Genomic DNA, 13413 nt, shown 5'->3' on the forward strand with positions numbered 1-13413 from the left:
TTGTGAGGGTGAGACATAGTTCTATGATGCCGACGAGGCGTGTAGATATATCTATATCCCATATTGAAATGGAGTGTAGAAACAGCTCAGTTTATGTCAACATAGCAGCGTGTAAATATATGATGAGGAATAGGCTAGGGTGTTAACACATACCTTTATTACCTTACAATAACATATGTTACGAGTTCGCTGCATAAATAATATGCTTCCTCATGCTGCGTGTATAGTTAAAGTCTGAAGTTCATTTGTTGACAGTTGTATATAATATATTTATATTATATACAACGTTATATAATACGTTATATAATATTGAATGTGCATAAGCAACTTTTATTTTACATCCAAACTTGATCATTCCAACGTTGGCGTCAGGTAAGTCTGAGGATGACGAAAAACACATAAAAGTTCTTCCTTCTGATGACAATCATAAAACCATGTACAACGAAGAGTGTACAGTGAAATCATTATAATAAGATTGGGGCGAATTGAAGTCATATTCTGTTTGAATCTTCAAGAGTTCTATTGAATCCTTGCAATTGATTGATGATGCTGCACATAATGCTTTTGCAAATTTTTGAAGTCTACATTCTCGATACGTTGGAAAATATTTTGCAATTATTGTGTGTGTGAATATTTGTCTACCTCTTTTTATGCATGATAATCTGGAAGCATCGTTTTAATAAAATCATGAAATAATGAATAAATTGCTGAATTTTATAATAATATCTCCACAAATACTAATTTTTTATATTGGTATCAAATGCCCGTCAATTTTCGATATTCCCCATTGAAACAGATTACGTAAATAAAAAGCTCTCCAGTAATTAACTGTTCCACTATAATGAATGTAAATTTAATCCCTGCAAGTACTCGCAGAATATATAGCCAAATAAATTGCGGTAAATTTGATTTATGATATCTGGTAACCATGAAACGATTAGTGAATATAACATTTTTTCGGAAAACGGTGGGATATTTAATAATAACAAATTATTTAAGGCCTAAGATTCCTGAGTTTAAACAATGTTGATGTGAGAGAATGATAGGACTGACAAATTGGGGAATTTTTATTACATCAGTGTTGCATTTGCGGATAGTTATGTAAAGAAAAATTATCAAGTACAGAATGTTTTTTCCGGAAGTTACTTGATGAACCTAAGTTATGTCTTAATATGGCTGAGCAAAGACAATAATGCGCAGGAGTCTGAACTAACGCTGATTAACTGCATATTCGAACTTGATTGTCGTACGGGCCAGTTTTTTTTACCTGGAATCGCTTTTTTAGTAATCAGAAGAATCGTCAGTACTCTTCGTGAATGCTCCTTATCTTGTTTTCTGTATTGCGTGAGTGCACAAAAGCAATGACCTGGGCTAAAATGGTCTAAATTAATGGTTTATAAATCTGTGTCATGAGGTGCCTTATAGACATGGTCTGTTAGCGTTGGATGTAACGCTAACGATTATAAGACCCGAAATGAAAAGTATTCTTGATTATATTTTATTTATATAATGCATCTTGAATAAGACAATGCATATATCGGATAACGAGAAAAATATTGATATTTTTTAATACAGTAGGCCGTACAACATATATAATTTGGTTCCTACATTTAAAATAATGGTCCAAATAATTGGATAAATTCCAATGTAATTATTCAGAAAGTTCTTATAGTGGAATGTACTTTTCGAGCAGTAAACTTGGATCTCCTGAGGGGAACCTGAACCTCTACCATCCTGTCATCAGGGTGTGGTAGAGCCGAGTCTATTTGAAGACTATTATTTTTCCAAACTCCACTCATAGAGAGAGAGAGAGAGAATAAAGTTGAAAGTCTATCAATCTTTAAAGAAATTATGTATTATGAGTCATGTATTTCTATGATTTTGGCTGAATTTTTCAAACATAAACGATGTCTTTTGAGTGATCATGAATTCAAACGCGTTTGTTCATAACAACCTCGTAGGGCTTGGCGAAGTTGAGCACCGCCAGTTTGCGGTTAGGTTCTTCGTGTTTAGTGTTGAGGGTAACTCCTTCAGGGGCCGAGATCGTGAAGGTCTTCAGTACAGAAGAAGCGACTACGAAGAGCTCCATGCGAGCTAGAGATTCTCCGAGGCACTGCCGACGCCCTGAATGATGAGGAAAATACTGCGTAAAGTTACATATTTCTAATTAAAATTCTAATGTATAAACTAGGACGAGGGAAACGTCAGGAGTATGAATCTCTCAAAGTATTTTAAAAAGATATCAAAAATTTGCTCAAACAGTAATGGCGAAACGCTTCAAGTAAATTGGAGTGAAATACAGATGAGCAATAAGGGTTACAACCCTAACCCATATAATTTTTTGCGGAACTTAATTCCTTTAGCAATATATTTAAAGTCCAATGATTTTCGGACTTCATTCGAATTACTTTGTAATGGTATTTTTTGCTTTATTAAGGGGAGCGTCTTGGTCCAAAATAGAAAATTTTTGCTTCTCCGCTTTTTATGTTCATCTTAAAGCTTACATTCTGCCTCGTCTAACGGTACCAAAACCATCTCTGTACGTCGATTTATGCGTTCACGGCAGATCGCGAAAGAGTTACCCTGCGTGAACCCATTAACAAATACCTGCCTAAGGAAATTTGAGCCCGGCACATATTAGTGTGCTCTTTCAGCCTAGGGCTTCAGTTATACCCGAGCTATCATGGGGAGGGTGTATATGCCGTCGCCTCAGAGTGAACTAACACGAAACTTGAGTATCTTGGCTAATAGAAATATATTTGTATAGCGCACGCGACGTCGATCAGAGGGGGTTCTTCGGCTGTCCTGAAAACCTCCAAACGCTCTCACTGCAAACCTATCTTCCCCTAGATTTTTGTAGCTACAGCAATGAGACATATACCATTCGATTTGCAAAAAAAGATCTACAAATTTGCGCAGGCATTTTTCTAATTTCGTTATAGTTTGGATTTTATTTTTTAAAAAGGGGGGTTGGGGATGGGGGTAAAATCGAAAAATTTCCGAGAACTTACAAAAAATGCTCCCACACCCACAAAAATGGGAAGTTCAAAAATCGCCTGCGCAAATTTGTAGATATGGCTTTTACGCATCGAATGATATGTGTCTCGCTGTTGTAGCGTGAAAATCCTAGGATGAGATGGATTTTATAGTACCCCCTTTCTCTAAGAATTTTACGTTTTCTTTCATTTTTTTCGAAAAATTCACACGAACAAAATAGTCTTAGAATTTTGTTTTACATACGTGGATTAAATTTCGCAGTGATCCGTCCGTAAATAAAAAAAATCTTTTTTCGTACCATGACGCTCCCCTCAAGTTCAATGAATACACCTAACCTCGTATCCACCTTATCCGTCAATATGATCTGTGTTAGGTTAGTTATAGTTTATATAATGCCGTCGCCTCAGAGTGAACTAACACGAAACTTGAGTATCTTGGCTAATAGAAATATATTTGTATAGCGCACGCGACGTCAGAGGGGGTTCTTCGGCTGTCCTGAAAACCTCCAAACGCTCTCACTGCAAACCTATCTTCCCCTAGATTTTTGTAGCTACAGCAATGAGACATATACCATTCGATTTACACAAAAAAATCTACAAATTTGCGCAGGCATTTTTCTAATTTCGTTATAGTTTGGATTTTATTTTTTAAAAAGGGGGGTTGGGGAGGGGGTAAAATCGAAAAATTTCCGAGAAACTTACAAAAAATGCTCCCACACCCACAAAAATGGGAATTTCAAAAATCGCCTGCGCAAATTTGTAGATATGGCTTTTACACATCGAATGATATGTGTCTCGCTGTTGTAGCGTGAAAATCATAGGATGAGATGGATTTTATAGTACCCCCTTTCTCTAAGAATTTTACGTTTTCTTTTCTTTTTTTCGAAAAATTCACACGAACAAAAAAGTCTTAGAATTTCGTTTTACATACGTGGATTAAATTTCGGAGTGATCCGTCCGTAAATAAAAAAATTTCTTTTTTCGGACCATGACGCTCCCCTCAAGTTCAATGAATTCACCTGACCTCGTATCCACCTTATCCGTCAATATGATCTGTGTTAGGTTAGTTATAGTTTATATGAGAGTACTTTTGAGTTTATGATGTTAGGGAGTAGTATAAATGTATTCATATTTCTTAGCAACAATTTTTCGATTTTCATTATTTTAGTCTTTTCCGTTACGCAATTTAGGTTCGTAAGCTTTCAGGATTTTATTCGTTCATGTTTTAGTTACGAGCTGGGAAGGATTGTTGCACGGCACAACGCAATTGTACAGATGTGATTTACAAAATACAGTGTGAATACTCAGTGTTTTATCTGCACTGGAACCTTTCCACGGCCATATCGAGATACAGTGATAAAGAGGTAGTTCCCCTGCAACGAATGTTCTCGGTGTACCGGCATGCTAACAATTTCTAATGCTAGTGTAAGTATTCTTGTTTATGCTCCAAATCTTTCTTTCTTGCTTGATTTATTTTCGTAGAGTTGGTATAATCCTTACCAGGATAAACTTCTGTGCACTCGCACCACATGATCGTGACCTTTATAATAATTTATTCTCACCTAACCATTCATTACTATAAAGCTTTGCTCATTTAGGGTGGCCTCAGCAGAACCATTATATAGATCTACAAAGAATAACGATTAAATACTCAGTCGAAACTACAAACAATCAAACTTTCCAATGAGAATCAAATGCCATTTTCAAATCAAGAACATTTTGAGACAAATCTTCGCCGCTCCTACGTGCAATAGCTTAGATTATCAAGGTTCACTGTGGTAGGTAGATTATCAAGGTTCCTCTATTAACAAAATAGATTAATGTGAGCTAAAACTATAAACATAACTAACGTGTCGCTCACCTATTCCAAACGGCATGTATCCTTCACGGGAGAAGAATTTGCCTTCGCTGTCCAAGAAGCGTTCAGGGCGGAAGACCTCAGGTTCCTCGAAGAGATTAGGGTCCATGTGCGAAGCTTTGATGCTGCCCATGATCATCGTGCCCTGTTCAAGAGGGACTTTGCTATTTTAGAATAATTTACGTTGTGATGGTACTGGCAAAATTTAGAAGATTTTGTTACTTCGAAAATGATGTCGTAATTATCTTCATACGACATCTGTATCAGTTGGTTGTTTTTGGCATTTATTATGAATATAACTGTTACTTCTGCTGCCATGGAAGTCTGTTTATTTTTCACTATTGAAGACTACTGCTTAACTCAGGTGCCATCGAAATTCAACTGTCTTGCAGAATGAGGCGCTAATTCCGGTTATAAATTATGCGTTTCAGTTTTAAAAATTGAATGTAATATTCTAAATATGGTCTGCCCTACCTTAGGGATAGTATAGCCGGCCAGCTGGGTGGTCTCAGTAGCAACATGAGTGGTCTGACCTACCTTGGGGATAGTATAGTTGGCCAGCTGTGTGGTCTCAGTAGCAACATGAGTTGTCTGCCCTACCTTAGGGATAGTATAGCCGGCCAGCTGGGTGGTCTCAATAGCAACATGAGTGGTCTGCTCTACCTTAGGTATAGTATAGCCGGCCAGCTGGGTGGTCTCAGTAGCAACGTGAGGCACTATGATGGGAGCCAACGAAATGCAGCGGTTCACTTCCGCAATGACTGCTTCAAGGTACGGCAGTCTGAGGGGCAAACAAACCAAAATTATGAATGCATTAGGGAGCTACGTGTCTTTTGAAGTGAAATTTTGAATCAGATCGAAAAAGTGAAACTTATTCCAATGGACTCATCGTGCAACACAGCTCCGGAAAGAAAACCAGGATTCTTAATGCTAGGTAATCGATGTGCCAATTTCTTTTAACGTATTTTTTTTAATTCTTACTCGTCTTGCAGGGTTGGGAGTCGATCTTCGGGAACGACTTGGTCAATGTGCTCCTGCACCTTGCGCTGCACTTCAGGATATACCGCCATGTAGAGGATAAACCAGCGGATGGTAGAGGAAGTTGTCTCGGATCCCGCAGCGAACAAGTCCAGAATTGAAATAGTCAGATCTATCACTGAAATATATTATATTTTGAAGTTAGAATGTTTCTATCTCGACTGAAGTGTAGTAGTATTAGTTTAGGTAAGAATGTTGCTTTCATGTGTGAAATAAAGCAGCACAAGGTAAGGTAGGAATGTTGATATAGATAATGGCTGAAATTTAGCAAACCAGTTGAGAATGTATCTATGAAACATGACTGAAATACAGCGGCATCAGCTGAGTGTTTTTCTAAGGATCATGACCGAAATATCAAAATATTTGGTTAGAATGTTGCTATAAAACATCATTTTAATGTAGCAGCATCAGCTGCGAATGTTGATGCAGAAAATAAGTGAAATATAACAGTATTAGGTAACAAAGCTGCTATAGAACATCACTGAAATATAGCAGTACTAGGTTAGAATGTTGCTGTATAGCATCACTTAAATACGGCTGCATTAGGTTGGAAAGTTGCCATCACGATTGAAATATAGCAGTACTAGGTAAGGTAAGAATGTCGCTATAGAACACGACTAAAATTTAGCAGTATTAGGTTAGAATATCGCTAATGAATATCACTGAAATATAGATGTTTCAGCTAAGAATGATGTCATTGAACATATTGAAGCCAATTCGATCACAGGGGTAAGTTTCTAATATATTATTTACGTAGAATAGGCGTCTAGAAAAAATGTTGGTAATCAAATATCAAGGAGACAATTTTTTTTGAAAAATGATGTACAATTTTCATTAAGATTGCTGAGTCATGATGGTCGAAAATAAATCCACGAGTTATGCACAATATAGAATGCATGAGTTTTACTCGAAGTAAAATTACTTCATGAATATTATAAAATTATTCACTAACACAGCACACTAAAAAATTCTATGATAACGCACCTTTAACTCTGATGTTTTTTCTTACAAATTTTAAAGCAGTAAGTGATGTTATGCGGTTCGAGTAAATGATGTTTTTACATTAATTTCATCGAAAGGCTTGCAAAATTTTTGAGTCATAGAGCATTAGTGGTGAAAATACCTGCATTTCTTTACATATTGCCCTGGGACTATACTTCCAAAAAAAGTTAAGAGATCGTAAGTTCATCAGCCAATCATTGACGGTCTTTTAAGCCAAATCCACCAATCATAAACAAGAAAATAGAGCGTAAGTACTTACGTTCACTTAGCGAGTTTTGAAAGTATGGCCCTTGAACTGGCTAAAACAACTTATTTTGCACAAGTTGTCATTTTTTTACATGTCGTACGGGCTTCATTCATTAATATTAAATAAACTTTTTCAAACAAAAAAATTAGATGGCTTATACACTTACAGTCCGCTCTGAAGGTTGAGTCGGGATCATTCTTCTGGTTTTCCATCTCGACGAGATAGCGGTCGATGTAATCTCTGATGTTATCTTTGTCTAACGTCGCTTGGTGCTTGGCAATCACTTTCTGATAGTCCGGAGGATATTATCTTATAATATTAGTATATAATATTATTAAAGTATTATATCTTCATATAATATATTAAGATACTCATAATATTATATATAATATGATATTATATTGTTCATGTCACTTAAAATTATTAAATAATCATGTGAGATGCTAGTGTTTCAGGCAAATAATAAAAATATTTTATTCTAAAAATTAACATTCGCTTCTAAGTAACTTTTACAGTTTCAGAAAATGCGACCTCTACCAGAAAGATAATTGTCAGTACTGGATTTTGGGTTTGCATACGAAACGTATGCTCCAAATACCTTCCCTGTCCCATGACTACGCTGGGTAGAATGGAAGATCATTTTATTTTTTTTATTTTGGTCTGCATTAATCGCTATAAATGATAATTCATACCATGACTTTGAACCTAGTGGTCCGAGATCAATTTATCAGCTTCTGGTTAGGGTCCTATTTTCTGCCTGTAATTTATTATTTATCAGCGTCTGGTTAGGGTCCTATTTTTTGCCTGTAATTTATTATTTATCAGCGTCTGGTTAGGGTCCTATTTTCTGCCTGTAATTTATTATTTATCAGCGTCTGGTTCGGGTCCTATTTTTTGCCTGTAATTTAGAGGCTTGAGCGGTTAGCGAGCATCTAATGTGACCGCAGAGTTAGTTAAATTTAAGGCTGCCCCGAATTATGTTCGGCCTATAGAGTTTCTATATTTCGCTTGCGGTATTTTCCAGATTATTCTTAGTATTACTTTTTGATGATGTAATTGACATTGGCTGTCACGACGATCGTTTGTTTAGCTGTGTCAAAGCCCCTACATCGATTTTAGTTTTATTAAAAATACATACCTTAAGATAGGTTGTCAGAGCCTCCATGTTTTCTCTACCGAGTTTTGTCTCGAAAAATGTATCCTTCACAAATCCAGGCAGATAATTCAGCCACGGAAACCAGTCCAGCAACGACATCGGGCCCAAGATTAGCGTGAGGTTGTCTTCTATTCTGCGGGTCAGCGCTTGCATCTCCTCGTTGGTGACATCGAACCTTTCGTCTGCGTTGACAGGTTAAAAATGGATACAAAAACACAAAAATCCTTGCGTTTAAAAATATGAGTGCATAAATAAATATAGATGAAACATGATTGATAGTTATTATAGATATATATTTATACACAATTATTTATAAAGATTGATATATATAAAACATTGTATGTACTTTCGTAAAATCGGAAACGAAAATAAGCAAGAAAAAAATAAGTTATTTGCGCTATCTAACTCGCATATTCACAACAATTGTTTGGCAGAAAAATTGGATTGCGCTTCGAAAGAAACATTTGTTGCATTGCCTTCTTAACTGTACAACAGACAAGCGATGTAAGCGACATGCCTGGCTATACATCTAATAAACGTACCCGCCACTAGTCGCCAGATGACGTTGAGGATGGCGACATTAACGTTGTAAGCGACTTGCAAGCCTACATCTAATAAACGTACCCGCCACTAGTCGCCAGATGACGTTGAGGATGGCGACATTAACGTTGTAAGCGACTTGCATTGGCTTGCCCAAGCTCTTAGCGAAGTCTTGGATGAGCACCTCGGCCTCCTCTTGGATGATCGTCTGCATGGAGGACCTGCCCATGCCGAGGTCCTTGAGGTGCTTCAGGGCGAAGCGGCGGCCGTTCACCCACGTCTTGCCCGTAGAGAACACAAGCCCTTCACATTGGAGTATAATTAGTTCCTCCGCATACAGAACATGTGATCCCCTACTACACAAGTCCATATTCGCTAATATTGCTCTAAATTACGGATTTCCTGAAAGAATTACCTGCGTGATCATAGTTTTACATCTTTGTAATTCATTGTGAAGGATTCCCTATCTGCTACTCTGCCAGTACCTATTAGTACACGTATGAACTTGCAGTACTTAAGAGTTAAATCCTAATCGGATTCTAAACTTTGCAAAGGAAACGAAAATAAATATATACGAATGTTTTATTGGAATGACATTTGGCAATAAATTTTACAATAACGATATTAATTATACCCTTTCATAAGCAATTCACCCAAGATCGTTGTTATTTCAAATAGACTTGTTTGTGAAAAGCTCAAGTGTTGTAGTAAACAACCTCTAAATTGTTATGCCCGTTGACTGATCGATAAGTGAGTAGCGGAGCAGAAAGAATTTAGCTCTCCATCAACATCCGAGTCCTTCACATGACTTCTTATATTAGCTACTCAAAATTTTTTTCTAATTAATCTTGTCAACAAGACAGGAAAATAACCTAGAGCTTGTTTGGTTAATTTTTTTACATGAAAAGGAATGCAGACGTTCTAAAAATGTCTTACTCTGTAGTAAGTATCGGTTTGCTTGAATACGTTACTTAATGATTTGCTTTGAAATTGCAATGAACAAAGAGCTAGATTTCATAGTTATGGTTCATTCATGAACCATTCCAAGAAATAAGCATATATATCTTAGTTTAAGAACCATTCAGCACAATTCAGCGACAGTATGCTAAAGTATTCAAATGAATTCTAATTCTAATCCCTAAAGTATTCTAGTGAATGCACTTAAGCTCATTCAAACGCTTCCCACATTATGGCAAGTTCATTTCAAAGATAAAGGTTGATACGTTGTATTGATAGCAAATTATAAAGAGGCTGGTGCAATTATAAAAAACATACCCGAGTTGGTGAACATAGTGAACACTTGGGTCGTCACAAGTGGCGTGCTTAACATACCCGAGTTGGTGAACAATGTGAACATTGGGGTCATCAGAAGTGGCGTGCGTATAACTTGACATACCCGCGTTGGTGATCATAGTGAACATTTGTGTCATCAGAAGTGGCGTGCGTATAACTTAACATACCCGAAATGGTGAACATAGTGAACACTTGGGTCATCAGAAGTGGCGTGCGTATAACTTGACATACCCGAGTTGGTGAACATAGTGAACATTTGTGTCATCAGAAGTGGCGTGCTTCTAACTTACATACCCGAGTTAGGGAACATAGTGAACACTTGGGTCATCAGAAGTGGCGTGCTTCTAACTTACATACCCGATCGAGTTGGTGAACATAGTGAACATTTGTGTCATCAGAAGTGGCTAGCGTATAACTTAACATACCCGCGTTGGTGAACATAGTGAACATTTGTGTGGTGTAGGATTGGCTTCTCCCCTGCAGTGTCGGGAGGGCGTACGCCTCCTTCATGAGGGCGTAGGACGTGAGCCCCAACATCTCGACGGAACCCGCGCGCAACCTGAGCAGCGTCAGCCTTCTTTATTAATTAAAAACGATTTGCATTCTAACTAGAAATGCAACGAAATATTAGAACTGTACCCTAAGTAGCTCCAATATTACCTTGTTCATAAATTTCATTTGTGATTTTTAGTCATATAACACGCTACATTAGAATTGTTACGGTAATTACTAACGTTTTGGTTTAATATTAACGGTTTAACGAATATATTTTAATTCAATGCTGCTTGAGCTAAAATGAGCTAAAATTCTGCTTTTCGTGCGTGGTGAAAATTACCCGTTACCGATCCAGTCTTAGAAATAAAGAAATAGTCAGTCGGAGATTGCGATGAGAGATTATCTTCGTTTCAATATCGTCGCGATATGACATTCACTCGTCGTTTCTAGTGAAATAAATTGCATTCTATAGACACGATTTTCTATGCAGCCCGCTGATTACAAAAATCAAAATTGCTTGCTATGTTAAATTCACATCGCAATCGCTGTGAACAATAGCTAATCTTAGCATATTTTAATTCACACAATAAACCAAGTCTAGCATTCAAACTAAACGTACAATTCTTTTCACTTTTCTTGGCCTATAGAGCTTAGCCCCAGGGTTGACAGTGACGCCGTTACCATACTAGTAAATATATATACGGCTATGAAATTCATACCATAAATCGAATTTTCCCTACCTTTTTTTAATAATAGTTATTCGATTTGAACAAAAACGTTCTATGTGACTTAAGCTTAATCTGATTCATGTTCTCGATAGCAATTGGATAACGTAATGACAGTTGCTGAGTTTGTTGAATTGTAATTCAATAATTCGCGGGGTATTCAGAAATTGATTATATTTTACGATTGTTGCTAACAATTTATGCAATTCTCGTTTCGGTTATTCTTAGAGAAATTAATGAAATTTTTTCACGCAAATTACAAAACAGTTTTAGATCAATTAAATGTGAATTAAATTACTAGAAAAGCAAAAGTACCCACTCACTAGAATATATATCTTAACTGTCCGATGTTTTCGTCAATATTTAATAAGTACCAAGTTCCGTACATAAAAATGTCACCATATTGACGTTGGAGCTCCGAGAAGAATTCATCAAAAGACTGGCCGGACTTGGGAAGCGTTCCAATGAGCGGCCAGCCCTTGGGACCTGCAAAAAATTTTAAATTTCACTTGGCTTAGTTTATAAAATGTGTATCCATTTTGTATCCTTGAATATATTTTCCAAAACTTGAATAAAAGCACGATTGATTGAAAAGTATCATACATTAAGATTCAAGAAAATTTATTCAAATCAAATTTCAAGATTCCGAAATGCAATTTAGAGGCCAGATTAATACGCATTCAAAATTAAATATCATGGTAGGTAGCCTAGATCTAATAGTATGATATTTAGTAAGTAGAATCTAGTCGAATACTGGACACAATAATGATGCGTGATCAGCTGAACAGACAAAATTCTCCAAAATTTGTGCAACACGTCAGTGTTACGAAATGAAAGGTTGATAAAACAGCATTGTTAATGTTCAAGCATCGTTGAGCTAACCGGGTGGCAGGTTGTGGTAGCGCGGCTTGCTGCCGCTCCAGAGCCAGTAAACGAAAAACGCTGCGAGGACGAACAGCAACCATTCGGAAACCATCGCGTCGATTAGGATACACGTGGCGACTATTGGTGTTGTGATTTCTGAAGTCTGTTTTAATGATGACGTTAACTAACTGACTTCTCTGCGGTGACGAAGCATAGAAACTTAGCATGGAAGTGGAGCGAATTCAATTGCCGCGGTGTATCAATGCTTGAATCACATTAAATTTAAAGTAATTAAATACAAGCTAAAGAAGCTCGTTCCCAAATCTGTGAACCTTTGTTTGCAGTTCCTTAAGACTGATAGCGACCATTAGATTATATTACTTTGCAAGCGATAAACAACAACTTCATAGTATATTTTTCAGTGGTTGAAAAGGTAATCGAAGCAAAAGCCAGCATGGGAGGGACAGCAGTATGTTGTTACTCGTCAATAATGTTGCTAAATATAATGGACGCAAACCAAAATTTACGTGTTGGTCACGAGCTTCTTTAGGTCATGTTTGATTTGTTTTGAATTAGATGCGATTCAAACATGAATACACCACAGCAATTAACTTATGCAAATATTCCTGAGGTTGTTAATACTAATTAAAACTAGTTATCGCACTTAGCTCTTTCCAACTGGTTTGAAACAATCCCTATAAAATTGAATTTGTTATACCTCAATATTTTCCAAAATGTTGACTCAGATGTTTCTCTAGTCAATAATTTCCAAATTGTTTTTTTTATTCAGGTATTAAGATGTTATTCCCTTCCCAGAATCATTCTCTACTGTTTATAAATGCTCTCGTGCGCAGTGCACGTAAGCGTACGTCGGGCTGACTTCGCGTAACTTCTGCGTTAGGGTACGCACACAGTGAAAGCAGGTTGCCAGCGTGCTGGCTACCTGATCAGGCTGGCGCCTGAAACCATAGAATAAAGAAGCCTATTCGCACAGGTTTTCACTGTGAACACTTACATTATTATCCTATGTTCATTCTTGTGGCAGGTTGGAGCATGTTGCCCTGCGGGCAAACCTGCTTTCACTGTGTGCGTACCCTTAGAGTGACCGAACATCAAGGAAGGTGTTATCGTTCTAGAGTTCTGCGGGCCCACCCTCCCCATTCTGTTGCGCGCTTTTCAGCCGCCCAGTGGAACGTCCC

At 37.2% G+C, this 13413-nt stretch overlaps 1 protein-coding gene across 2 annotated transcripts; it reads right to left on the reverse strand.

The window, feature by feature from the left end:
- Positions 1–1051: 1051 nt before the first annotated feature.
- Positions 1052–12433, reverse strand: LOC108674876 (cytochrome P450 2L1). 2 transcript variants are annotated; one of them, XM_018162864.2, is made up of 11 exons: positions 12233–12433; positions 11737–11836; positions 10556–10689; positions 8959–9140; positions 8840–8876; positions 8280–8479; positions 7308–7428; positions 5836–6010; positions 5518–5635; positions 4858–4999; positions 1052–2124 (listed from the first exon to the last, which is right to left on the reverse strand). In XM_018162864.2, exons 1-11 carry the CDS (start codon positions 12324–12326, stop codon positions 1931–1933), a joined length of 1497 nt encoding a protein of 498 aa, XP_018018353.1. In that variant the 5' UTR covers positions 12327–12433; the 3' UTR covers positions 1052–1930. The 2 variants fall into 2 exon arrangements, with proteins under 2 accessions (XP_018018353.1, XP_018018351.1); XM_018162862.2 differs by lacking the exon at positions 8840–8876 and having other exon boundaries at positions 8922–9140.
- Positions 12434–13413: the final 980 nt, after the last annotated feature.

Source organism: Hyalella azteca, unplaced genomic scaffold (assembly GCF_000764305.2).
Source record: "Hyalella azteca isolate HAZT.00-mixed unplaced genomic scaffold, Hazt_2.0.2 contig17016, whole genome shotgun sequence".
In the NCBI taxonomy this organism is placed as follows: Eukaryota; Metazoa; Arthropoda; class Malacostraca; order Amphipoda; family Hyalellidae; genus Hyalella; species Hyalella azteca.

What these genes read in the sequence shown, in the direction of transcription:
- LOC108674876 (XM_018162864.2), bottom strand. Translation starts at nt 12,326, where the DNA reads ATGGTTTCCGAATGGTTGCTGTTCGTCCTCGCAGCGTTTTTCGTTTAC. An exon ending in CATCTGGCGACTAGTGGCGG is followed by an intron (nt 8,480 to 8,839) that starts GTACGTTTATTA and finishes CTGTCAACGCAG; the next exon opens with ACGAAAGGTTCGATGTCACC. An exon ending in CTCAACCTTCAGAGCGGACT is followed by an intron (nt 6,011 to 7,307) that starts GTAAGTGTATAA and finishes AATATATTTCAG; the next exon opens with TGATAGATCTGACTATTTCA.